The sequence below is a fragment of the Molothrus aeneus genome, chromosome 6 (assembly GCF_037042795.1).
Source record: "Molothrus aeneus isolate 106 chromosome 6, BPBGC_Maene_1.0, whole genome shotgun sequence".
Classification (NCBI taxonomy): Eukaryota; Metazoa; Chordata; class Aves; order Passeriformes; family Icteridae; genus Molothrus; species Molothrus aeneus.
In genome coordinates, this window is record NC_089651.1 from 52,008,101 (window position 1) to 52,034,639 (window position 26,539).

The 26,539-nt window shown below is 35.3% G+C and overlaps 1 protein-coding gene across 3 annotated transcripts in view; it reads left to right on the forward strand.

Moving 5' to 3' along the window:
* The window catches only part of PPP2R5C (protein phosphatase 2 regulatory subunit B'gamma), a 71,275-nt gene that overhangs the window by 41,646 nt on the left and 3,090 nt on the right, over positions 1-26,539 (forward strand). For all 3 annotated transcript variants that reach the window (XM_066551371.1, XM_066551372.1, XM_066551373.1), the window contains 12 exons: positions 7,169-7,368; positions 12,499-12,609; positions 13,229-13,321; positions 13,421-13,551; positions 16,036-16,095; positions 16,452-16,560; positions 17,652-17,705; positions 19,451-19,621; positions 20,172-20,299; positions 21,845-21,946; positions 23,825-23,897; positions 26,189-26,305. In XM_066551371.1, coding sequence (XP_066407468.1) covers positions 7,169-7,368; positions 12,499-12,609; positions 13,229-13,321; positions 13,421-13,551; positions 16,036-16,095; positions 16,452-16,560; positions 17,652-17,705; positions 19,451-19,621; positions 20,172-20,299; positions 21,845-21,946; positions 23,825-23,897; positions 26,189-26,305 — 1,349 coding nt within the window. The remainder of the gene's footprint in view (positions 1-7,168; positions 7,369-12,498; positions 12,610-13,228; positions 13,322-13,420; positions 13,552-16,035; positions 16,096-16,451; positions 16,561-17,651; positions 17,706-19,450; positions 19,622-20,171; positions 20,300-21,844; positions 21,947-23,824; positions 23,898-26,188; positions 26,306-26,539) is intronic.

Consider the following 26,539-nt stretch of genomic DNA (forward strand, 5'->3'; position numbering starts at 1 on the left):
TTTAGCCAAGAGATTTCTATATGTAGAAACCAAAAAGCTTAAATGCTATGTACCTTACTGAATTCCAACATGTTGTTCTTGCCTTTGCCCTCCCCACTTCTGTATCATAAAATCACATCATAAAATGGTTCACATTGGAAGGGACCTTAGAGAACATCCAGTTCCAGCCCCCCTGCCATAGGTTGGAACACCTTCCACCAGACTGGGTTGCTCAGACCCCCATCTAACCTGGCCTTGAGCAGTTCCAGGGATGGACATTCTCAGCTCAACCTGTTCCAGTGTCTCACCACCCTCTCAGTAAAGCATTTCTTTCTAATGTCTACTACACCGAACCTGCCCTCTGTCAGTTTAAAGGCATTACCCTTTGTCCTATCACTCCATTTCCTTGTAAAAAGTCTCTCTCCAGGTCCCTTGTAGCCCCTTTACATACTGGAAGGTGCTGTAAGCTCTCCCCAGACTATTCTTAGGTGCAGAAGAGCCCCAACTCCCACAGCCTGTCTTCACAGATGAGGTGCTGCAGCCCTCTGAGTATCTTCATCCCTTCTCGGGGCTCACTCCAGCAGGTCCCTGTCCTTCCTGTGTCAGGGACCCCAGCGCTGGGCACATGATTAAGACTGTTTTCATACACAAGCTGTCACAGGTGAAATAACTTTTTCATTGTAAGTGGAGTTACAGCTTGATCCAGGCTGCAGATTGGCATAGAAACAATATCAGGGCTGTTGCTTTATTAAAAATATAAAGTTTGAATACTTATTACTAAACAGAACTTGTTTGGTGGAAAGAAGGCATCTTTAAATAAGATGGAGTATCTGAGTGTCCAAAAATTGAACTACTTGAAAATTAAAAAAAAGGCACTTGCTTTTGAAATTTAGGTAGAACATGTGCTACATATTTATAATTTTAAATATTGTTTTTAAACTTTTTTTCCTATCAGTATTTAGGGAAGTAGTTATATTTTGTGTGTCTATCACATTTTGGGCGTCAACTTTTCAGGTGAAAATGTGTAACAGTGGCAGATAGAAACAGTGTAATTTCTTCAAATACAGGGAAGTGAAAGGCAGGGTTTTCTCCAGTTACAAATTTCTGTTATCTGAAGAACAGCCAAATGGTATTTCTGGCAGCAGCTCAGTTCCTTGACTGCAGTGGGCATTGGCCTGTAATTGCAGCTAATTCTCATTCTCATGTCTCTGGAGTACCTGCACAGGTGCTGAACATCACGGGGCTGCAGCAGGGCAGCTGATGCAGATCAAGGACACACTTTGGAAGTTTTGGTTCGCTGTCCAAGCATTGCCTGAGACTGGAAACTTCCCCTATGCACCCACCTGCTCTTCTCAGCTCACCTTCTAGCTGGCCTTGAACAAAACAGCTTTACTTTGATAATAGCTGGTTGGAGTAGTTAAGTGTTTTCTTGTAATCCTTAAGGAAGCTCTAAGTGTCTGTAAAATATTTTTAATTACTGATCAAGAGTTGTTTGGGAGTCATGAGCTTGTAGATGAGACAAAGTCTATCTGCTCTTCAGTGTCCTATTTCTGATGGGAAATGGCTGAAGTGTTTAAAAAAAAACAAAACAGGAATGTTTACAGGTCTCATACATGGTAGTTGGAGAAGGACCTTGAACTTACAGTTCAATTCTTTTAGATTAAGCCTGTATTCTTTATGACACTTTACAACACTGACATGTACATCCCTTAATTTTCAATGGTGAGATAAAGAACAGAAATTGGTTCCTCTTCTGTGCTGCTTAAAGTGTTTATATGTGGTGCTCTCTTGAGCTTAGTACTAGCACTCTGTTTTTCCATGAGTGTTCCTGTGGCTTTTTGGTAATTGTGGTCATTTTTCTTGTTTTAAGTATTTCTTCTGGCAAAATGTTTCTGCTAGGTCAATAAATAAAACAATATAAACACCAGTGTCTTCTATGCATTTGTTAGTCCAGTGTATCCATACAACAACTTGCCTGCTTTGAGTTATCTGCAGCCAAATTCCTGCTATTAGTTGCTAGTTATAGTATAAAATGTATTGTGTATAATTTTAGTACTTTCTGGTATTCCTTGAGTTTATTTTTATATGCTGCTAGAAGAAATAGCTTTAATTAAATTTGTCCATGCATGAATTGGAAGTTTTCTTCCCTGTGCCACCCACTTATCTCCAATATCATGTGTTAGGATATAATTCTGTTAATGGGAGACTGTCATCTTTAATTACTGTTAATTATTGTCATCATGATTTCAGTAAAATCACTAAAAACTGTAAAGAGTTGGTCACATAATAGAAATGCAATAAAAATCATTCCAGAGTAGTGTTTCTTGCTTTGAATTAGGATGGTAGTTATACGATTTCAAAATAAGGTAAATATTTTTAATGGAATTTTACCTGATGTTGGTTCAGCTTTTGTAATATTCTAATTTTTTTTTTCTAATTCTTCTCATTTTTAAGGACTTGATCCCTAGTTTTGGAAAAAGTATTAGTTCTGGTAAACCCATGTTTTGACAGATTATATTCTCCTTTCTATGCTGCGTAGCTCCTCTGCCTTTGTGTCTGGCAATTTCCATTCTCTTACTCAAGGCACTGGACTCTATTCTTTGTAAAAATGCTGCTGTGGTATTGTCAACTGAAATGTTTTAAGAGAACATTGCAAGATACTAGAGTCCCTTTGTTGAAGTACAGTTCTATAGGGCATCTTACCAAGCTTCAATAATGCTGCTTTTTTTGCCAATGAACATCAAATTTGAAATGCACTAATACTTTTGACTAGCAGAGGGGACCATGTGACCAATAAATTTAGGGATATCCTCCAGGTAGCACTCTACTTGACAATTAAATGTTGTTTTTCCAAATCTTTTAAGAATTCTAGTCCTTCATTAGGGTTGCTGACGAATTTCCTGAGATGTTTTGTCTGCTTGCAAGTAGGCATCATCTGCTCTACACCAGTGTATTATAGAAGCAGTTACTTTCAGCATATGACGTTTAGTTTGTCTTTTTTTCTATGACCTTCTAAGAAAAAGGAGCTACTTCTCTTTCAATGAAATAGGGACCTATCAGCCAACCAAATCTCATGCCTCTACTAAGCTTTTATATATGAGTAAAAAAGTAGTCACAAAACTGAAATGAATTTTGTGGTCGGAATGTATTTTTTTTGCAAATTTTTAACCATATCTCTGGTTTTCTGTTTTTAAAATTATGTAATATAGTGTGTTTTACTGACCACAAATTGTGTTTTGTGGTAGGAATTGCATCAGCTCTTCTCTGTGTCAGAATATGACCTAAAACTTGAAATTCAACCTTATTTCAGTTCCAATCTGTACTAGAAATCAGCTGTTTCATGTGACATCTCTGGGTCACCCACTTACCCTGCTTTGCCTTTTGTCCTCCTTTCAGCAGCTATTATATTACACTGTTGTCACAGAAAAATGAGCTTCAATGAAAAAGGTAGGGGATGGATCTGCCATCAGTGCCCAGTGATGTCACAGTTACAATACATAACTAAAAATAAGACTTTTAGATTTGAAGGAACATAAAAAATATAGTTAAGAAAACAGTAAGGTCTCTACAGGCCTGCACAGCAAAAATACTTGTGTGTCATAGAATACTGAGCATGAGCTCAGGCACTGAAAACACAAACTTCAGTGTTTTCTGGTTTTTTGGGTTTTTTTACTTTAGCTAATTTTCTTAAAAACCAGGAGAATTTTGTTTTAATATGAAGACATCTTGCTTTGTTAGAATATTCACAGGTTTTAGTTCTTTAGCTGGTCTATACATTACAAAAGAAAGGGTGGGGTGGTAGCTCCTGGGTGCAGACCAGTGCCACATCCTGGCTGAGAAACACTCAAGGTCAAGGGCAGCTACCAGTGTGAAGTCTGTTGGCAGTCAACTCACAGTAGGAATTACTGAAGACATACCTGAAGCTTCCAAAGAATCTGTTTCCATACTGAGTTCAGTGTTTGAATTTAAACTTTTCCAGCCAATTATTTGTGTTCTGCTGAGGACCTGGTAGCTGAGTACCTCTGATCTTTACCTGGCTGTTTCAAAGGGAAATATAGACTGGCAGTGATGCCTTTCAGAGTGAGATATTGGTCTAGTTAATCTGATAATAAAAGCACAGCTAGTATCAGTTATAAAGTGGAAAGTATTTTATTTTATAGTTACCACTATGGAGAAAATCTGGCAAGGCCACAGGCTAAGATGATGTTGAAAATTTTATACTGAATAGCTGTTTCTGTATTAATACTGTTAAAACAGAAGGGGCAGAGTTTGCATATCTGTTGGTTGTATAACTTGATCGAGCAGTTACCCTGTGATTGTAAGGAAGGAGCCTCTGGACAACCCAAATGAGACAAAAAGCTGATCCCTCAGTCCCAGAGATGGACCTTGCTTTCATAATACCTATCATTTTTTTATACTTTTCCCAGTGTATATTTCTCTCTTACAAAAAGGACTGTAGGATGCAGGCCTAGGCATAAAATATGCCATAACAAATTTCTGTAAAGCTGTGTCAGAAACTGCTGGAGATTCAATCCACATAGAAGAATGACCTTCTTTGGGATTACAACAAACTGTACTCCTGTTCTAGTAGAAGAGCAAAAATAGTACTCATTTAAGATATGAGTACTGACAGGGATAAGTGTTCGGAGTGAATAAAAAAGATTATTCTACTGCTACTGTTCAGAAGCAAGTCCTGTGAAAATTATGTAAACCATTGCTACCAGTTGGAGAAGGGGAGCAGAATATATGGGATTTTGGTTTGGTTTGATTGGAAGTGATGGTGTTTGGGTTTTTTTTTTTTTAAACTTTGCTTAGTGAGTAGCTCTAAGTATCAGTTCTGGTATAATTTCTGAATAATTATGACCTTCCCACAGTCATCAGGGAATGGAGCACCAGAGTTGCACAAGTAGGGGATTTTTTTCCCTAATGGCATTCTCTTCAAATATGCCAGTTAATTAAGCAAATGCAAGTGAGGGGTTATCGCTTAATTAAACTGGAAGGTGATTTAGAAATCAGCATGCAGTTAACTGAAAGAACATAACCAGGTAGTCCCTGGCAAATGTCTGAGGATAAATGACTTATTGGGTGTCCCAGAGCTGCTCTGCAGGTGTGCACACATAACTCTTCACAAAACTTAGGGGCTACTCAAGTCATCTTCTTAACCACCTTCCCCTTGGTATCATGCTGAAATCATCCTTTCAGACCTTAAAAGTGGGGGGATCCTGATTTCAAGGCAATTACTCCAGACAAAGTACTAGAAGAGATGTGAGGTCCAGACACTTGAAAGCTGTGGATGAATACTCCTAATGGAGGCAGTTATGTCTCACACAAATAAAACACAGTTCTTTAGAAACATGTGTGGTTCTCAGTCTGTATAAAGAGGATGTCTCAAATAATGAGGATGACTGAGGTACTTAAAATAGTTAAGCCACCTCAGAATAAATGGCGAGGGAGGTGGCTTGCCTAGCTGAGGGTGTTTCTTGATCCTTTTAGTTTTCAGTCTTTAACTTTCACTATTCGTGGTAATTACATCTTTAATGCTTCCTCTCTTTAAGGTTAGTGTACTGTAATCACTGTAATTGTATGTCTATTATTTGTGTAATTATAGTCTGTATTTAGGTTTTGGATTTTGTGGAGTATGCATTCATAGCACAGTATCCCTAAGTGTAACTGCTGTTATGCTTCAGGTTGAACCTTTTCTGTTTTACAGTTAATGGGGGAAAGGTGACCACTCCAACCACTTTGTATGTCTGAGACTTTTTAATTCAGGTCATAAATTTGGCTGGCTTTCAGTATGCAGACTTCTCAATTAATTACTTTTTTGATATTTTCTCAGGAGAAATTATTCATGACTTTTTGATTCAAGTAAACAAAAGCACGGGTATTGAGATAGAAAATTTGCGTGGCTTCGTTCACAACACCCCACAGGAATTTTGGTTGATTTGTCAGAAAGTTGTTGCTCTGCATAGGGACACCTGTTACCTAGCACCTTCTTTCTACTTCTAGAATTCTGCACTGTCTCAGGTGTCTTGGTGACACCAAAGTCTATAACTGGCTGTGGTTTCTTTCATGAAGGCTGCATTTTTGTTCTGTATGTTCTCCAGGGCTATTACTATACAGTGTTTTCTTACTGGAATTGTTCTTCAGAGCAATTAGGCACAAGTAACTTTAAAAAATTGCCAGCTGTTTTAAACAAATAAGTCTTCCAGATTTATTATATCAAAAATACTTTGGAAAGCAGCTTCTCTTCAAGAGAGGAGCTATTCCAGCTTTGTTATCACAGGAAGTTCTTCAGGCACTTATAAGGAGAGCAACTGGTATTTAAACAACTGGACTGTAGATCTGTTGCATGTTCAGTTAATTAGATTGTACATACACATGAGCTTGTATTCAGTAATACCACTTGAAATACTTGGATGGTAGCTGTTGCTGCTTGTGTAAGAAAATTCTTAGCATTTTATGATAACTCTAAGGAAAAAGAAAAGCTCATTAACTAGGAGAAGTGGGAGTAAATTGCAGAACTATTTACAAAGTGACTCTAGTCCTATTTTTTAACATGCTATTATTGCCTTAGTAGTTCATATCTAACAATAAAAAAGTCATTATGCAGAAACATAAAATGTGTTATGGTAAAAGCTTAGGCAGATTCTCTGTGGTGTGTTCACATTTCATTTCTTAAGCTTCGTGCTGTAATCATGTGGCCATTTTAATTGCACACGAGTTTTTGCTGCAGTCAAAACATGGTACTGCTTTCTTTACCTCTGGCCAGTTATCTAGTATTTCCTAGATATTTAAGTCCTGATCCTGGAAGTTTTTGCTATGTATAATTTGTAATCTCACATGTATCTGTCATTTTAATGGCTCATGGGATTACTTCAGCAAAACACAAAGCATATGCAGGCATTTCTTCAAGTATGTATTTTTTCCATGCAGTGTCTGCTTCTGGCAAGGGCAAATTATGTGTCACAGTTGCAATTTTTGAAATCATCCTGATATGTACAGAGTATTTCAGTGGGGTTCATACTCTGGAATGTGATATTCCTGAAAGTTGTGTGATGATTTAGAAAGTTTGCTTATCATCTTAAACACTTCTATACCTGTGTTTCACAAAGTAAAAATTGGGAGGGCAGTGTATCCACTACAATATAATATAAATATTAAACACTGTATAATTATTTTCACTTTTCAGATGTTCCTCCAGCGGATCAAGAAAAGCTTTTTATCCAGAAGTTACGACAATGTTGTGTACTTTTTGACTTTGTTTCTGATCCACTAAGTGACCTAAAGTGGAAGGAAGTAAAACGAGCAGCTTTAAGTGAAATGGTAGAATATATCACACACAATCGCAATGTGATTACAGAACCTATTTACCCTGAAGTAGTACATATGGTAAGTGTTCCTGTTTATGATTCAGTGTTGCTTCTTCACCTGTATCAATTTATCTTAAGAAATTTTGATGAAGTCTTTAGAAAAGATCAACTATGTTTGCACATCTGCAAAAGAGTAACAGGACTTTGAAATTTTATTGCCAGTGTTGATTTTTCTTTTTTGTAAGACAGAAACTAGACACATATATGAAGCAGAATTAGATGATTAGATTAGATTTAAAGTTGGTAAAAACAAAATCTTGTATTTATAAAAATAGGGAGGGAAGTTAAATACATGCATACATACATAGATATATATGTATATGTATGTATATATGCAAAACTGTTTAAAAGACATGTAAATTGTAAAATTGAAATTTTATAAAAATGGGAGGTTAGAATTACGATCACATGTGCAAGCTTGACACTTGTAATCCTGTTCAGTACCAGAGACTAACTTTATTCTGTGTTCAACGGTGAGAATGAGAGTCAGACTTTATTAAGCTCACAGGATGGCAGATGAGGTGTCTGCTGGAGCAAGTTATGTGAGCCATTCAGACCTGCATTGTCCCTCCCTTCTCAATATCCAAATCCTGGCTAGCTAGACTTAGCTTATTTTTCTGTTGTTTGCAAGTCCTCTCCAGAGGAGGAGGCCACAAAATTACAGCAGAGTCTTTCAGCTCTCATTGTGGTGGTGAGCAGACACCAGAGGCTTGGAGTCGCAGTTGGGGTTCTGTAGCTGTTGTCTGCAAAACCCTGAGAACAGAAGGCATATTTTGAAATTCCTAACTAATAAGCCTACAAGAAGCTCTTGGCTGTATGTAACAGGATGGTGTTTCCCAAGGCTTTATAACTTAGGGTGAATTTTCAGTGGGTTGAGAAAACAGTGCTTCTTTACCATGAATGTAAACTTCAAATTTAGTAATTGTCCCACAAATCAGAGACTTTGAAGCTCCTTCAACGATTCTAAGGATTAATAGTATGTAGGATGTTGCTTATGATGAAGATTGTTATCTAAATCAGCCATAAGTGTTTACTGAGACAGAAGTTATTTTCATGAGAATTTCTGAGAATATGAGGATTACACATAACTCTGGATGTCAAACATGTACCCAAAGCACTGAGGATGGTTAATGGGAGATGTGGGATCATGGCTTTTCCCATGTTTTGATAACTTATTTATATCTCTGGGGTTTTTTTCCTAATTGCTTGCTTCTTTGGGAGTACTTGGCACTGTTGAAAGGAGAGATATGAAGGAGAATAAGCTTGCTGAGACTTTCTTTGGGTAAAGTGGAGTTCATGATGAGTTCTTCAATACCAATGTCAGACATTGGTGCTTGCTTTGTGCAAGAGTTCTTAACTGCCCATAGTTCATTGCTTGTGCTTTCTATGCCTGCATTATCTTTCTCCACTAAACAGTTATGGCCAGAGTACATTTGGCTGAGGAGAATGTATGCTTTCTTTGTTTTCAGGTGTACCCAATGGTAACCAAGTCTGCCCTTTGGTCAGTTGAACAAATCTTGCAGCAGAATTTGGCTGCTATCTTGGTTGCCAGGGTTTTGCTGGTAGCAGGCGGTGTTTGAAAATTCTTTTGGTGATATTAAAATGCTTTTTGTCTGCAAGGGTCTGGAGGGTATGGAGTTCTCTTGCATTGGTTTTACACAGCACTGTGAGAGACACTGTCAATGAAGGCACCTGGACTGGTATTTTGAGGTTAAATTCAGATAGGTTTTTTTTCCTTTGGTCATTTCCTTTGGTCAAACAACTGTATACTTTCTCCAGTAGTGTTAATGATCTTTCTTTCAGGCATGTATGTGTAGATTGTCATGAACATTTGCTAAATTCTAGACATATCTGAATTGGTTGTGGGAATTTTAAGGAAAATAAATGTAATGTCTTCATGTACTTTAAAACTCTTCCAAGAAACATTCATAAGTTATGTGCTGCTACTGCCACTGAATTATATTAGTAAGGAATAGCATTTTCAATAAAATTATGAGGATCAAGAAATATTCAGATTTGAGAATGGTTCTCCATTTGTAAAGTATGTGGAGTTGGCAGGAAAGTTGGGATTTTGCTATGCCATTCTGCCAGACTTCACAGCTTGGAGGTTACTTGTTTGTGTACATGTGTACATCCTATATATATGTGTGTGTGTGTGTACAAGTTCTGTTTGGTGTTACTAAATTATTACTTAGTCAGTCATGCAGGGCAATGAATTTCACAGGTTGTCTGTTTACTAGAAATAAAATAATGTTTCCTTTTCCATAGTTTCAAACATTCTTTCTCTCTGACAAAATAAACATTTACCTTATAATTTCATTCCTCTTTATTCTTTATAGTCATAATGCTCATGTCATGTCTATCCATTCCACCCTTCTTTTTTTTTTTTTTTTTCCACTTCAGGTGTCCTGGACTAAATTATAGTAAGATCTTTTCTTTAAGCTATATATTCATCAAGTGGCTTAGCTAATAATTTAGTGTTAAGCCTAAGTCCTTTTTTCAAAAGGTATGAGAAATCAATTTCTAAAATGGATTTAATGTTCTTCTTTCAGAGTGGATTCAAGAGTATTTTCCCTTTCTTCCTCAAAGAGCCAGCTGATATGTCCTTCAAATTTGTTTTATATTTCTAAGCAAAGATGTGATGAAAAAGGAAATGTTTTATTAACTGCTTCTTATACAAGTTCCATTTCCTAGGTGTAGTATAGTTAAGTACCTCTTCTCAAAACTATAAAATGTGTAGGCAAATGTCTGAGTAAATTTTCTAAATGTGCATGATATATTCAGGGTTTTGTGATGAAAAGCATCCATTTCAGAATCTTCCTTAGAAAATAATAATGCTTTTTTTTAGCTTGCTGTAGCAGAAAGCAGGGCTTTACAACAATATTCTCTTGTGCATTAGCACATAGGGTAGTACTATTTTTTTTAATTGATACCATATATAGGAGCAGATCTAATTTTATTCAGCAACTGACATGGTTTTCAGTGCAACTTCTCATACATTATTAGAACTACATACTCATTTACACCTATGTGAGCTTGAGGTTTTGTTGGTTTTTTGTTTGGTTGCTTTTTTTAGTTTTGTGTTCAAAGGGGCATTGCAGATGTGGTGTTCTCTATCTTTGCTCTAGAATAAGAGGGGCTGCTGTGAATAGAAGTGTGCTGTTGTTGCTCTATTAAGTATAAGGTTGGCTTTCCTTCATATGAATACAGAAGGCACAGACTTTCAGTTTATGTGCCTCTTCATTCAGAGCTGTTCTCATCAAGCTTCACGCAGGCTGCTCAGCAGAAGGGAGGAGAAAATGCATAGTATCTGATGCCTACTTGCTTGAAAATATTCTCATGTTGTATGAAATGGGCCACAAGAAAAGCAGGATTTGTGACTACCATTACAGCAAAAGCCCATGAACTGATAAAAATGCAGGTTGTTTTCTTTTCCCTTTTCGTTGTCCCATCCTCCTGTTATGTCCTTTGAAGTCAAGTGTTGTTGGTGCTGGCAGCACTGACAGAATTTTGGCACACTAGGCCAGTGTTCATAAAGACTCTAATTTCATAAGTTTGGGGGTCTTGTGGAATTTTATTGGTGGGAGGAGGAGCTGGGGGGGAAATGTTTTTCAGTTATGCTGTGTTTATTTATACTTCTGTGGGAAATTTGCCTTAGAGGAGATCAGGCTTTGCAGATTGTGTCTTGTCTGTTTGGTCAAGACTGAGAAGTTAGAAAAAAGATCAGCCATTTAATGGGTAAAGGACTCAGTGATATTAATTCATTGTAAATTTTCCTAAACCTCAGTAGGGTAGACGAGAGACAGGGGACAAGAGAGTTTCAGGTTTGTGCTTTCAATGCAAGATCCTGCAGCTTGATTTAAGCAGTTTTCTATTCTGCTGGTCAAGGATATAAAATGCAAAATAGATCACATCAGGCTTCACTGGTTCCATTTCCCATGGAAAAAATACTCTCTAGGTTTTCAATCTGTTTTCTGTTTTGAAAAATACAAAGTACAAAACTTGGTTGCTAACACCTGACATGACCCAGATGTTCTTTATTTAATAGTGATAGCCTGAGACTTTAAGAATTCTTTAGATAAGCTTATTCTTCCATTTTTGTTTGTTTAACAACTTCAACAAGTTTTAAATTTCAAGTCTGATCTTCGGTATTTGTTTTCTTGGAAGACCACTGATTATTGCAAATTTTTACCATATTTTTTAAACAGAAGTCATAGGTGGTTAATCACTTGATGTCCATGCTTTTAAAAAGGGGAACATAAAGATATATCAGCTTTAGTTTTAATTCTCTGCAGTATTTTCCCTCACAGGAGTATAATGTAAGCCTTGCAGATTTAGCTGATGCAGTTTGATACTGCCTCCCACTGTCTGCTCAGCCATCTGTCAGATGGGAGATGGCAGGACAGACGTACACATCCTCCGTGGCCCTTGTATGTAGACAAGCACTTGGAAGCACTAAAATACAGTTATATCAACAAACTTGATAAGTAGTTCATGTTTGCAGACTAGTCCACTTCCATGAGGATGCTAAATGTTTTTCAGGGCATTCAGAATTCAAATGTTAGAAGGATGAGGGTGGGTAGTTCTTCCCCCTGGGTGCTGTGTCAGGTATATGGACATTGTTTAAGAGAAATACCACTGGGGAGGTTGGTGTTGTGAAACTTGGTTTTGAAGTGTTCCCATATGTGTGCAACTGCTATGTGAAATGAAAGTAGTATTTTACAGAGAAGAACAGATGTGAGTTATCTTTGGCTTGCATCTCTACTTCTGGCTTACACTTTTGCAGTTGCTGTAAGGCCTTATTAAGTGTGTATATATAAAAAAGTTTGTGTAAACATTTTACATACATTTGCTTACATACATGTCTGTGTGTAGAGAGATCAGAGCAGTATCCTCATAAAACACATCCTGACAGTAGTTTTGTACTTCAAAGAGTACTTAGTGCATAAAAAAGTGTTCTCCAAGTTAGAACTATGTAAAGTATGAATGTTCCTTACTGTTTAAAATACTGCATTATATAGCATGTATTTTTTTTGCAAATGTTAATTGAAATAGTTGATGTAAAGAATTCTTAGCCAAAACTATCTTGGAAGTTATTTTTTTAGTCAGTCAGTTGTTTCAGAGTTCTTAAAGGCACATGTAATTTCAGTTTGCAGTTAATATGTTTCGAACATTACCACCATCTTCCAATCCAACGGGAGCAGAATTTGATCCAGAGGAAGATGAACCAACCTTAGAAGCTGCATGGCCTCATCTACAGGTACTTCATGGAGGCTGAAACATCACAGTCTATAACAGAATTTTGACATTAAATTCATTGTTTATCTATTCTAAATTGTTTATGTTATGTGTTTATCTCAAAACAGTTACTTTTCCATGTAATTTTTAAAATGTGTTTCTTGAATTAAAACTGATTTTTTTTTAAAAAAATCAGTTGTTATAGGTTAAAGGCTCATGGTTTCTTATGGTAGAGATGTAACTGCCGAGATTTTAAATGAGCTTCTATTTGTCACTATGAATGCTTTGATCTGGCTCTGGCACAGCTTTAGCTTTCAGAGGTACCGTGACAAACAGAGGAGAACAGAGACTTCTTAGAACATGGATTTCTGGGCATGATAAATATTAGATGACTGTGTGTCACTTGAGTAAAGTGTAGTGATGGAGCTCAGCAGAATTTCTGCAGTTTAAATAACCTCAAGTTCTTGTAATTTGTCAGGAGAACAAGAGCAAAGCTTTTACTGTGTGTTATTTAGATAAATATAACTAAAAACATTTTGCAGTTCTGAGCAACTAATCAGCAATTTTAGGAATGTGATGCTTATAAAATGGTTCTTGTTTAAAAGACTAATCCTGGGTTTTTTGTTGTTTATTTTTTCCAGCTTGTTTATGAATTTTTCTTAAGGTTTTTAGAATCTCCAGATTTTCAACCTAATATAGCTAAGAAATATATTGATCAGAAGTTTGTATTACAGGTGAGGTAAAAAAAGATTTTTTTTTTAACTTCAAGCTCTAAATTGTTTTTACAATGCATTAGATTCAGTTAAAGTGCATCTTTTTTCCCCTCTTTTCAGCTTTTAGAGCTCTTTGACAGTGAAGATCCACGTGAAAGAGATTTTCTTAAAACAACCCTACACAGAATATATGGGAAATTCTTAGGCTTAAGAGCTTACATCCGGAAACAAATTAATAATATATTTTATAGGTATGTCAGTATCTTTGTATTATGGTACATGTGATCAGGTATGCAGTTAAAACACTCCAAGACACTGCTCGCAATTTTTAAAATTCTTAATATGTTTATACTCAATATTGCTACATCTAATAATAATTAATACCACTCTGGGAGATTTAAATTAGGGTAGTATTGCCTATGGCATATATCTGGCAGCTGAAATTTGAGTTAATAGATGATTTAGTGGGTGGTTTGGTATCTTTGTGGGAGGCTTTTTTTTGGCGGGAGGGGGTAGTAGTGTTTGTAATATACTAATGCCTTCATAAGGTGTAGTTCTTCATAATGCAGAAAATGGGCTGAAATTGAATGACTGAGGGATCTGTTATTTGCTTAAAGGAACATGTCTGCTACCTCTTCTTTCCTCAGCATTGATGTGTGCAGTTGAGCTCTTGTGAAATATTTGTTTGTTGCCTAGAATGAACTCTAGTATTATCACTGATACAAACCACTCTATTACCAAAGGTTTTTGGAAGTGTGTTTTTACTGCTGTTATGTCTAGTGTGAATGCAAGATTGTGGTGCCTGTTTGACTTTTTTCATTCTTATATTCTTTGCTTTTCTACAAATAATAATGCTGTATATCAGTTTTACATCCTGCTCCTTCTCTGCCACTGTTTTCATCCCACAATGAATGTATGGTGGTACCTCTTTAAGAAAGTAGCAAAAAGCTGCCAGGCCCTCAGTGTTGCATCATGAATGGCACTGGGCAGTACCAGCTGTAGAGGGAGCTGAGGGAGCTGCCTATGGTAACAACTGAGCCTTTGGAAGGGATACAGAGGAGCTACTCTAATATAATTAGTGAGCCTGTACTGTCTTGCAGTCAACTGGAAGTTGACTTCACAGGACAGTCTTGACAGGACAAGTGAAGAGCCAGTATATCCCAAGGAAAAAGTACAAGTGGATCTTGAAGATGCAGATTTTTTCCCCCCCACATTAATAAATTTCCCAATGACTTGAGTAAATTTAATCCAAAACGCATAATTTGGTCAAATATCTGAACAGATGATAAAACAACATCATAGCACATTATATGCACTTCTGAAAAGTGGTTTTATTTGCCATTTCTGGCACTTTGCTTCCATTATCTCTGAAAGCAAAGTCTTCAAATACAGATAGTTCTGGTGCTAAGTTTTTTAAAGACCAAGAAATCTTCTGGAGGTTAGATCAGCTTCATATAGTTTGTATAAGAGAGTTTTCAGTCTGACATGTCTATGGGAGATTATATAATTTGCACAGCTATGAAGTTGTGGGAGAAAAAGAAAAGCCAACCACAAACTTAGACAAAAACTCACTTAGCTGTATAATATTTAGCAGCTCAACTTTTAAAAATTTTGCATCTAAATGTAAACTAGTGCATTTGTAGTGCATCACCAAGGAGAAGTTGTTCCAACTTGTCCTGAATTAGTGAATTGGGCTGTGTGAAATGGATGTGTATATGTACACACATAAAGTATGTGTACAACTTTAAAAATATGTAATTTTGTTATACTTTTACCTTCAAGTTGTCAGTTTATTACTGTGCTTACCTAAGAAATGTGTGACCTTCGTTTGTCTTTTAGTCATTGACCAGAATTACATTAATTCTTTCCCCATAGTGTGTTAATCTATTTTTTCCCAGAAGTAAAATACTTTTTTTGAAAATTATGAAACCTGTATGTGCCTATTACTTCAATCCAAACCTTTTTGTATCACTGTGTTTAATTTTGCTTGGATTTATATCCTGAATTATAAGGAAGGGATCTTTAAGAATTAAAAACTGTTGCTTCAAATATTCTGGATTAAAAGTAGCTTTTATGTCAGCCTATGACAAATTTTCAAATTAAAAAATGCTTTCGAATTAGTGGAATTATTTTCTCCTAAGTGTAAATGCAACTCTGCAAATTACCTGAAGCCATGCATAGAACTTTGTCAATAAATTTGCACTCAGGTGAAGGAGGCTGAAAGGTGACTGCCTAGTAAATTACAGTACTCTGTCTAAAGGAGATTCAGGAAAATGTGACTTCCTTTGTTTATTGCAAGCCTTTTCTATGCACAGAGATCTGTAATGCCAGAAAGCTTTTTACATCCAGAAGTAGTAACTGTTTGAACACCTTGTGCTTGCATTTGCTATAGAAGGTTGAGTCATGGTGTTTAATTGTGCCAGATACTCTTGTGTTATTTTAATATTTAAAGTGTTATTTGTTCAGTTTTGCATTATTAAAATGGTATAAAGTATGAGTGTTGGGAAAAACTTGAGTGTAGGCTGCTTTGTTAAATGTGAGAGAAAAGAGCAAGCAGGTGTGAAGCTTGAAAGCAGCTGGGTGTGCTACTGATTTTTGTTTCCACAAAGTTTGTTTTCCATTGTGTCTCTCTGCTTTTCTTTTACTGAGTGACTGAAATATTTGGGTAATGATAGATGGTATTAGATTTGTATCTCTCTTCAGCAGTAAACCAGTAAAATGTTTCATTTATTTAGGTTTATTTATGAAACAGAACATCACAATGGCATAGCAGAATTACTGGAAATACTGGGAAGGTAAGTTGTAGATTTCATTTCATTTAACTCACTTGCTTTTAAGAGTAGACTTCAAAAAATTGAGGGGATTTTGTGTAAGATTGTAGAAACACAGAAAAAACTTGAACCTTGTGGGGATGTTTTGGGACATGACAATTTTTGTCATGTCTCAGCTGTAGGTATAGTTGTGTGCAGCTTGGAAGAAGAATTTGAGACAGCTGAAAAACTTGGTTAAGGTGTGGACAGAGATTGATCTGACTATTCTATTCATTTGTAAATATTAGAAAACAAGTCCAAGAATTTTTGTATATCCTGCGCAATTAGTGCGAACTTCCATATAATTACTGATCTTTATTTTTAATTTCTTTCTCTGGCAGCATAATTAATGGATTTGCCTTACCATTAAAAGAAGAGCACAAAATATTCCTATTGAAGGTTTTGTTACCATTGCACAAAGTGAAATCACTCAGTGTCTACCATCCACAGGTAAATTTTACTTAGTGTTTTTCTTACTAGTGTTTAAGTAAGCTTGCTTGAAGAGGTTGAGGGACTTGAGTAAGTCTGCTGTAAATTCAGTTCTAAGCTCCAAAACTTCCTTGCTAACTGGCCTGGGGGAAATTACTCAACACATATGTCTGTAATGCTTGACTTGCTGATAGAAAAATTAAAAAGGAAACATGTGGGAATGCAATAATACCCTTTTTAAAAGCACTGTAGTGTTTATAGATGAAACATATGTAGTAGTTGGTTAATGTGAGAGTTCTTAGTATTTATCCACACAGCATTTTTTGTTTATCTTCTTGTCTGTAATGTTTAGACATAATAAATTGCAGAAAAGTATGGTTTTAATGAATGTCATCTATAAACACTTTATTCTAAATTACATTAAGCAATTCATCTGAATTCAGTTTGTTGAATTTCCTGTTTTGAAAGGAATTGGGAATTTACGAGGACATCATTATTTAATTCAATATATCCTTTCAGAAGAACGTAGAAAAAAGGGGTCTCCTGAGTTGTACCGTGCTTTTAATCCATCAGCTTACATTGATGAGCATAGTTATCATTAGTGATCATTGTGATGTATTTAAAAATCTCAAGATTTTTAATATATTTAATATATTTTAAAATCTCAAGATTTACAGCTGTTCAATGCACTTCTATCTAACTTAGGTTATGAAATAGAATATACTTACTAAATCAGCACAGGACACCAAAATGTTATTGAGTGGAAAGCACTCTATAGGACAAGGTCATGATTTTTAAATCCTGTATTTGAAAAGATGAAGTGTGATGAAATGCAAAGTACTGGGTCCAAAAAGGAAGCATCATCATGTGTATCTACATTATAACACAAGAAAAGATGAGGACACACTTGCAAAGGTTGGAAAGAATTGCTAAAACCTATTTACCCTTCTGTTTAAGTTGTCTGCCAAATAGGTTTTTAAATTTTTTTAATTACAGAAGAAACTTGTATTTTCTTTGAAGCATTCAAAATTATTCTTGACTTCTGCTAGTGACTTCAAAATGTGTTCAGTTTCATGGTGAGAATTAATAAAACTCTTTTTCTTTTACTGTAGCTGGCATACTGTGTAGTTCAGTTTTTAGAAAAGGACAGCACACTTACAGAACCGGTAAGTTTATCTTGCTATTATTGCATATTTTGAACTAGTAACGCACCTTACATCTGTAGACTGTTTAAGGAGGTTTGGGGATCAAACTATTTGTAATTGTTTATATTTGAGTCAAATATTTAACCATTTTGATTTATCAAGTTTTAGTTTTTTCCAGCAGTCATTCAGAATATCTAAAACTAACTAAAACAAAGTAGTACAGGTCTTATGAAGAGACAGATTTTATTCTGCTTATTTTGTTCTGGCTGAGCAGACAGGAGATGGTGGATCTAGAAGCAGTTTAGTCAGAAATTAGCTTGCTTGAACTGTGCTCTGTTCAGAGATAGATTTACAGTGGAACAGAGACTTCTGACACATAGCTACCTATTGCAAGGCTTTTGAATTAGTTCCTGTTCATGTCTGCCAGCCTTGGACAAAACCAGGCTTTGGTCTGGCTGCACATAATTGCAGAGATGAATAGTTTTAGCTGTCCTCTATAGTATCTAGTGGTTTGCTTCATTACACCCAATATCAAGTAAGTAAGAACTAAGCTGTTTAATCAGTAGATCAATAAAACAACTGCTGCTAATGAAAGTGCACATTATTAGATTATGACCATTTCCATTGTAAAATGGAAATGGGATTTCTTGAAACAAATGGAAGTATAGACCTGAGCAGGAGTTCACTCCTAGCTGGAGCTTTTGATATTTAATAAGATAGCAAATGTCAGGCATTCTATCATTTGTACTATATGAGATCTTGTTGTCTTAGCTTTCTTCCAGCGTCAGATAGGATGTTGCATATTTCCTAGTAGGAGTCCAGAAATCTAGAACTAATATTGCAACCAGGTTTGTTTCCTTTTTTGATCCCAAATTAGTATGTGATTACAACTTTCTTTAAAAAATTGGCGCACACATCAGCAAAGTACTGACTTCCTCTTCAAAAGATCATGGTGTTTGCTTCCCTTTATAATTGTCACATGAGACTTTTTGATATCTTATTTTTTAAAAATCTGTGTATATTAACCAAGGCTTAATTGAGGACATAATGTCTGCTTTCACGATTGAACAATATATACATGAAAGAAGCTTATTAAGAAAGAACTTATTTCTCAGAGTTGTCTTGTCACTGATGATATTAATTATTGCTTACAGCTTTTATATTTAAAAATCATAGAATCACAGAATGGTGTTTTGAGTGTTCCTGGTTTGCTAGGTAAGCAAGCTGGGTAAATAATTTATTAATCATGAAGAAAGTTAAGACTAAGATTATAGTAAGATAGTCAAATCAAAGTTTAAGAGCAACATACCTAGAATAGTTGGTCACCTGTAATTCAGGCATTTATAATAAATATTTTGTTAAAATATATTGATAGAACTTAATTGCTTGAGTTTTGGATTACATCCCCAAGAAGGTAGAGATTTAAAGCTGCTGTCACTTAAGTGGCGGATAATTTTCCTGATAATGTAGTAGCAAGTGTGTACTTTGATCATATTAAGTTGAATGTTAGGTTTTCTCTCTAGTATTATGATTATTATTTTTGAACATGTCTTACAGACATATAACTTTGTTTTCTGAAGAAGTGATTTTAGACCTATTAACAGTTATTTCTGTGACACTAAACCATGTCTGATTACTACTGTTACATGGGACAAGAAATCATGACTTCTGTGTTCTGCTTAAAATACCAGACTTATTAATGCATTATAATTGAGTTCAAGGTAAAGTGGAATTATCATGAAATTATTTTATTTTTGTCTCTACAGGTGGTAATGGCACTGCTGAAATACTGGCCAAAGACTCACAGTCCAAAAGAAGTCATGTTTTTAAATGAACTAGAAGAAATTTTAGATGTTATTGAGCCATCTGAATTTGTTAAAGTTATGGAACCTCTCTTCAGACAGCTAGCCAAATGTGTGTCCAGTCCACACTTTCAGGTCTGTATTTACTGCATGTATAATGATAGCAGAATTTTTGTAAAGCAGACTTGTAATGTATTATTCAACATAATGAATTTTATTTGTTGCAAAGGAGTCTTCAGTTCTATGTCAAGTTGCAGGGATCCAAACATTAGTTTTACTGTTTGTTCTCAGGAGTGCAATATGTGCATTCATTTTGGGAGATTCACTTCAGTGTTATGCTTACCATAAAAAAGCTGAAAAACTCAGTGTTTCCAGAAGTACCTGAACCCTTTCAGTATAGTGTTTGCATTTCATTACTTGTAATACAAGTTCTACAAATACTGGTTCTTTTGGAAGTATTTCTTTGCTTGAATTTCAGAGTTCATGGGTTATAGATTGAATCATGACCCTAGCAAGGTAAAAAGCAGTTTCTCTGTCTCTCCATCAGCTCCATGCCTCGCATTAGCACTAAAAAATCCAAGTCTGATTTGCAACTTTTTTTACCTTTCCCTTATATTTGCCAAATGTTATAATTATTTGCTCTGTAAGAGATTGAAGAAGTTTTCCTTTTTTCATGTTGTCTTAGGTTGCAGAGCGAGCATTATACTACTGGAATAATGAATATATTATGAGTTTAATTAGTGATAATGCAGCAAAGATTTTACCCATCATGTTTCCATCCTTGTACCGGAATTCAAAGACGCATTGGAATAAGTAAGAAACACTTGTACAAATTTCTGCTACTTCACTTCTGTGTAGTTGTAGGTTTAGGAGTTTGGATCTGTGAGTTGCTAGTTTAACAGTGTGTTGAGCTGTTTATTCCATGACATTGAAGTTGCTGGATAAAAAGACTGTTGTTGTCAATTTTGAGGAAGTATTTAGAACTGTGGAAGATAGCTTTCCCTTTTTTAATTAAACAAGAAAGAGTGTTTTAGTGCATCTAATCCATGACATTCTTCTATAAATATGGAGCAAATTTGGCATTCATCTGTAGTTCAGATACTTCTAAAGACTTAACTTTGATTTCTGATCACTAACCTATTTGCTGATCTGCATTTCTTCTGCATTCTAGTGAAATATATTGTAGAATTTTTTCCCCTTCTTTTTATTTTCTTTTTGTTTACTGCTTTTTTTCTTCTTTCTCCAATGATTATTTTCACTTTTTTCCCCACAATAACGTAGTACTTACGCATGAAAACAGTCCTGGTCAGTTCCCTTCTGCAGCTGTTCCATTGTAAAGTGCCTCTTTGTTTGAGCTATTGTGCAACTGCTGGGATGGTGACAGTATCCCAGTCTGGCTCTAGCTGTGAATTGAGGACTGCTGATGAGCTGGCCAAGAATGAGTAATCAGTCTGCAATTAAACACTAGGAAAGAAATGGAAAATAAACTGATGTTAAAGTGGTTGCTTACTGTCGCTGGGTGCAAGCAGTAACAGATAATGTACTCATTAATAAAATTCCAATTCAGTGATGCAATTATACATAGTAAATGTGGGTTGCTGTTGGTTATTTTTTTTCTGACTTTCAAGGTCATGCATTCATTTTATTCTGAGTAAAAGTCGTGCTACCAGTACAGCTGCACTCTTACTTGTAACTCCAAATACAATACAAAGTAATCATTTAACAGATTGCTTTTTGAGCAGCAGTACATTATAGCTTGGAGCTGTAAATTAATCTGTAAAAGTGCCTTATAAAGCAGATTGGTTTTGTGTAATTTTTGTGATGTTTTCAACTTTACTTTTCTAACACATTTCTTAAGAGTTCTGGCATAATTGCATTGAACTGAGTGCTGTTGCTGTGTGGCAATTTTCAAAAGGAATGGGGTCTTTTTTGCACTCCTTTTAATTACTATCTCTTTTTTTCTTCAATTTATCAGTTGTCAGTAAGTTACTTACATCAAGATCTTTAATGCCATACTGCATTTTCTCTACTAACCCTTATGGGATTAGTGTCTGCTACTAAATTTCACAACTAGGCCTGTATTGATACATGTAGTATTAAGAGTGAACTTCAAATGTCAGCAGTGTAAGTGACGAGTAGAACTGCAGATTAAGAAAACTTCATTCGAAGTTGGTAATTCTAGTACTTGTGTTAGGCCTCTTGTGGGTAAATTGAAACTTCCACTAATTAATTTTATTTCCACTTATTCTGAAATGATGTAATTTTCCAGTTATGTAGGCTATTGGCTACTGTTGACCAGAAAAAGTAGATTTCAAAGTTTAAAGTACTCTGAGTTTCAACCAGAAGTTTTACTTATAGGACAATACATGGCTTGATATACAATGCTCTGAAACTCTTCATGGAGATGAACCAAAAACTGTTCGATGACTGCACACAGCAATTTAAAGCAGAAAAACTGAAGTAAGTTTTCATGTCAGTGTGTCTGTCTGTTCTTGAGTAATTTGTTCAGAGAGCTTTAGCTCTGAAAAACCACTGTGTTTTAAGTGGGAAGCTGCCCATTTGATTCCAGCAGTCTCAAAGCTGACTTCTGCTGAAACTTCTTGTTATATGTGAATTGTAATCTTCCTAACAATAAGGCATCTCATGTAGGCTTAGACCTAATACTTCTGGGGTCACCATCTTCCTAAAAATTAACTTTTGGAGAGGGACAATCTGGTAATGGTGGAGCCCAGTGTAGAGAATCTGTTGAACAGTTTAGTTCACATCCTGTGTTCATTTTTGCATGCTTTATTTACCCAGTGTTATTTCCTTTCATGTTGTCACTCGCTCTGTCCCAGAATACCTTCCCAGTATTTTTCAGCATTGCATTGTGTGTTAGCATATCTTCATATTATTATAGAAGTTACTTGAAATCAAGTGGTTATTCTACTGTAGTGCAGGTCTCTAGTACAGATTTTATTTGATGGAAGAATCCTGCTGAAATGAAGTTGTTTGGGTCTCAGTTTAGGGGCTGGAAGCAGTTAGTAGACTAGCAGAAGTGGGTTAGTACCTACCCACTAACTGGATATAGAATACCTGGATTTGAATTTTATTTTAAATTTCAAAGTAATCAGGAATTCTTTCAAAGAGTGGTTCAGATTATATACCTATTTTAAACTGGTATACTGGAAGTAGCACAGATTCTCAATGTAGCTTGATTTGTCCAAGTTTTAAAGTTTCCAATTAGAATTCAAGAAGAAATGATTTTGTACTGTATCAAATTCTTAAGGTTTGTGTGTTTGTAGATGACAAAATATGAGCATTGGCTCTTCAAAAAAAGACTGTAATTCTCTTTTTCCTGATTGCAAGTAAGTGGAACCCCTTTTAAATGAGAAATCAAATATTTTCTGATTTTTACAACATTTTTGGGTGGTATTCTGAGTGTGAACTAAAGCAGAGTGCTGAGTGATGAGCTAGCAACACAAAACCAAAGTAAAAAATTTCCCACCACATAAGAACTGAAAAAGGGGATGTTTGAAGGGTTCCTAGCTCCCATCTTGAATTAATTTAATTGAGAGCTGGAGGAAAATTGTGGATATGCTTGGATATAACTGCTCTTCCCTTTTTTTCTTGACATCATCTGCTCTGTGCATTGAGAGCACTTTTAGCACTCTTAGTTCAAAATTCTTTTAAATTTTACCAGCCTTCAAAGACAAGTGATCATTCTAGTCTCTGCAAGATGTTTATTTGTAAGAAAGAAAGGAAAACAAACCCTAGAGTTTACATTTTCAAATTGCATTAGGCATAAGAAAACAAATTTTTTCTACTTTGTTAAAAAAAAACTCAAAACAAAAAAACCAACCCACATTTATATCATCACTCTGGGCTTGCTACTCCCTAGGATGAGCAAGGTTTTGTTGGGTACTTCTCTGTTAGAGTTCAATTCCAAATATCTCTGGTGCCTTTTCCCTTAACCTGTTATCTGAAGCCATTGGGCTGACAAGTAAAAATCTGCCCTTTCATGGTCAATTATCAACTTCTTACTTACCAATATAACATTCTAATATTAGAAATTATACAAAAATGTGCTTTCAGCCTAGATCAAAACTTCTTCCAGTTTTAATTTTTACTTTTAACAATGTACATGTGCTAAAGATAAGCTGGTATCATCTGGTTTGTTGCTTTCATGAGAAAATCTTGAGGTTTTTCCCTTTTAATGTTGCTTTGAGATGATGGGGTATGGATATGATGCAAGTTATCCTGTCAACAGTGGTGTTTTGGACAGTAGACTCAAACAGATATAGCTAGATAATTTATTTTGTTGAATTCTTTTACTTCTATATGATTTTTTTTTTCCAGAGAGAAGCTAAAATTGAAGGAGCGGGAAGAAGCATGGGTTAAAATAGAAAATCTAGCCAAATCAAATCCCCAGGTATTTAGAAAAGATTAACATGATCATGTTTAAATACTCTAATTTTGTTAAATACCAATGGGAGAAACAGATCTGACTGATCATGGAAATAAAGGAATTTCACCAACTGTATTATGAAAGATACACAATAAAAGTACTTTTCAAATTTGTAACCTTTCTCTTGTGCAAGTAATTATTTTTTTAAAAAAAAAGGTTTCTCAAAAGTATGATATGAAGCACTTTTTCCTTTCCTTATAATAGGACTTATACCGTATTGCAGTTTGAAAAGTTATTGTGCAAAATTATGGAAAAATATAGAGAGGCCATAATTGGTTTCTCTTGAAAAGCTGTTTTGCAAACAATATATTACAAAAGAGATCTTTCTGCAAACTGTGAGTTTTGACTGGTCAGTTTTCCTTTGTGTCAAATGGATTAATACTGTACGTTCTTGTCTGGTGCATTTGTTCCCATACTTGCACTGGGCTGCTCTGCTGGTGAACCTGCTGCTCAGGTCTTTCCTGCAGGAACCATCCTGTCCAGCATTAATGATGTGGCTCAGTTATGATAACCAAACAAAGGTCCTTTAGACTATTCATTGGATGTTGAAATTACAGGAGAAGGAAATGGTTTGGCTTGGATCCCCCCCACACCCCCTTCACTTGCTTGGAGATTGCTGCCAGTTTTCTTTCAGCTCAGTCATATGAACAAAAAACCTCCAAACATTCAAATTACTTCACAGCCAGAATTCTATTATACTGTGGCAAGAAACTTAATGTACTGTATATTTCCAAAACCATCTAGCTGAGTTTAAAGTGGTGGAAGAGGGAGAAATGGTACTCTGTAAACAGAAGTGGGACACTTCCTGATCTCAGTGCTATTTTAAAACAGAAAGTATGAAGTAATCTCTTTTTCTAAGAAGAGGAAATTCATAAATGTTTTTTTCCTCTTGGGTTATTTGCCAGGGAGCAATTACTAAACTGCTTAAGTAAAATCTATTAAAATTAATAAAATGTCAGTTGACAACAAATCAATTAAATGTCTCAGAAAGGACTATTCATATGAATGCAATAATTGACTTCCACCGACAAAACATTTCTCTAATGACATAAGTCATACAAAAGCCTTGCTTGAAGAGAATTTGATATACATGCTCACTTGCTATCACAAATGATGAGCTATTACCTGTTTAGCTAAATAAGTGGATTGACTTGCAGAAAAATTCAGAGTTCTACGGTATCAATTTCCTTTTCTTTCTAAGGAACTTTTTGTAAATACATTTTCTGATACTGGTTAACACCACCCATATACAGTATGTTCTGCATAGTCTGCTTGAAGAAAGTTAATATTTGGAAGAAATTAAAAAAACAAATTACTGAATGCTCCACTGAATTTGACATAAAGATACAAATGCTTTTTTTAGTGCTCTAGATAATGGACTTTTAGGAGTTTCTTTTTTCCTGAAATGTCTATTAACTTTTTAGTTTGTCTAATAACTAATGATTCTTGTTATTCAGACCTTTTCCTGATTCTGCATGACACAAAAGTACCATTTAAGATTTTAAATCATTATATTTGTTAAATCCTCGCTGTTAGGGGTTTTTTTTAATTTTTTCTCATTTGCATTGAGTTATTGGTACCTGGTTATTAGTTATTACTCAGATACCAAAATATTTATGAGGAAAAACTGATGAAAAGGTCTGTGTGTGCATATAAATAAGTTCTGAATTCAAAACTATATACACCTCATCTGAAATAAAATAAGATCTGATGTATTGAGATTACTAGGCAACAAAGATTTTGGGGTTTTTTAATTCCTAAAGTACTTTTATAATTGTTTTCTTTCCAAAGACAGAAAATGGGCTTTTTTGTTTGAAATCATATTAAATGTATATTAGGTATATTTGGTCTTTTAACAGTGTATTTTTTCTTCCAACACAAAATTGGAGCAGCAAGTAAAATGATTGTGTTTGGATTACTATATTGTTCACAGAGCACTTGAGAATGTATTAATAATGTTTCAGATTGCCAAAGTAGACATGCAATACTGACAAAATCTGAGTATTTTGAAATTGAGACTCAGATAATCAAACCATCTTTTTTTTTAATGCTGATTGTATTTTTCAGCAGGATATTTCTGCCAAGTGTGAAAGTATTGGAGTTCAATTCTAAAATCTGTTACTTAATCCCTGGATGCATAAAATATTGAAGTTAATCTCAGATAACTAGTCATATCAACCAAATGCTCAAATACACTCCTAGTGTTTCGTTATTGTGACTAAGAATGATTATTTTAACATTTTGCATTTTATTAGTACCCAACATACAGTGACACGAGTTTGCTGAACAGTCCTGTTGCAATGGAAACGGACGGGCCTTTAATTGAAGATTTGCAGACGCTGAAAAAGACAGTGAAAGAAGAGGCTTGTCAGGTAAAGCCTTGTGGAGATAGCAAAGTGCTCCAATTTATTAATTAATTTCTTTAGGTGACTGTTAATCATGAACTTGGGTTGTATTTTCAGCCTCATAACCATTTGTTCTATAGTAATAGGCTTCACCAGGGCTGCTACTTTCATATAGTCTAGCAGCCAGAAGCAGTGTTATGTTTCTAATGCCTGTGAATCTGCTACATAGTCTCTTTTAAGGTTTCTTCTTAGAAACTTTGT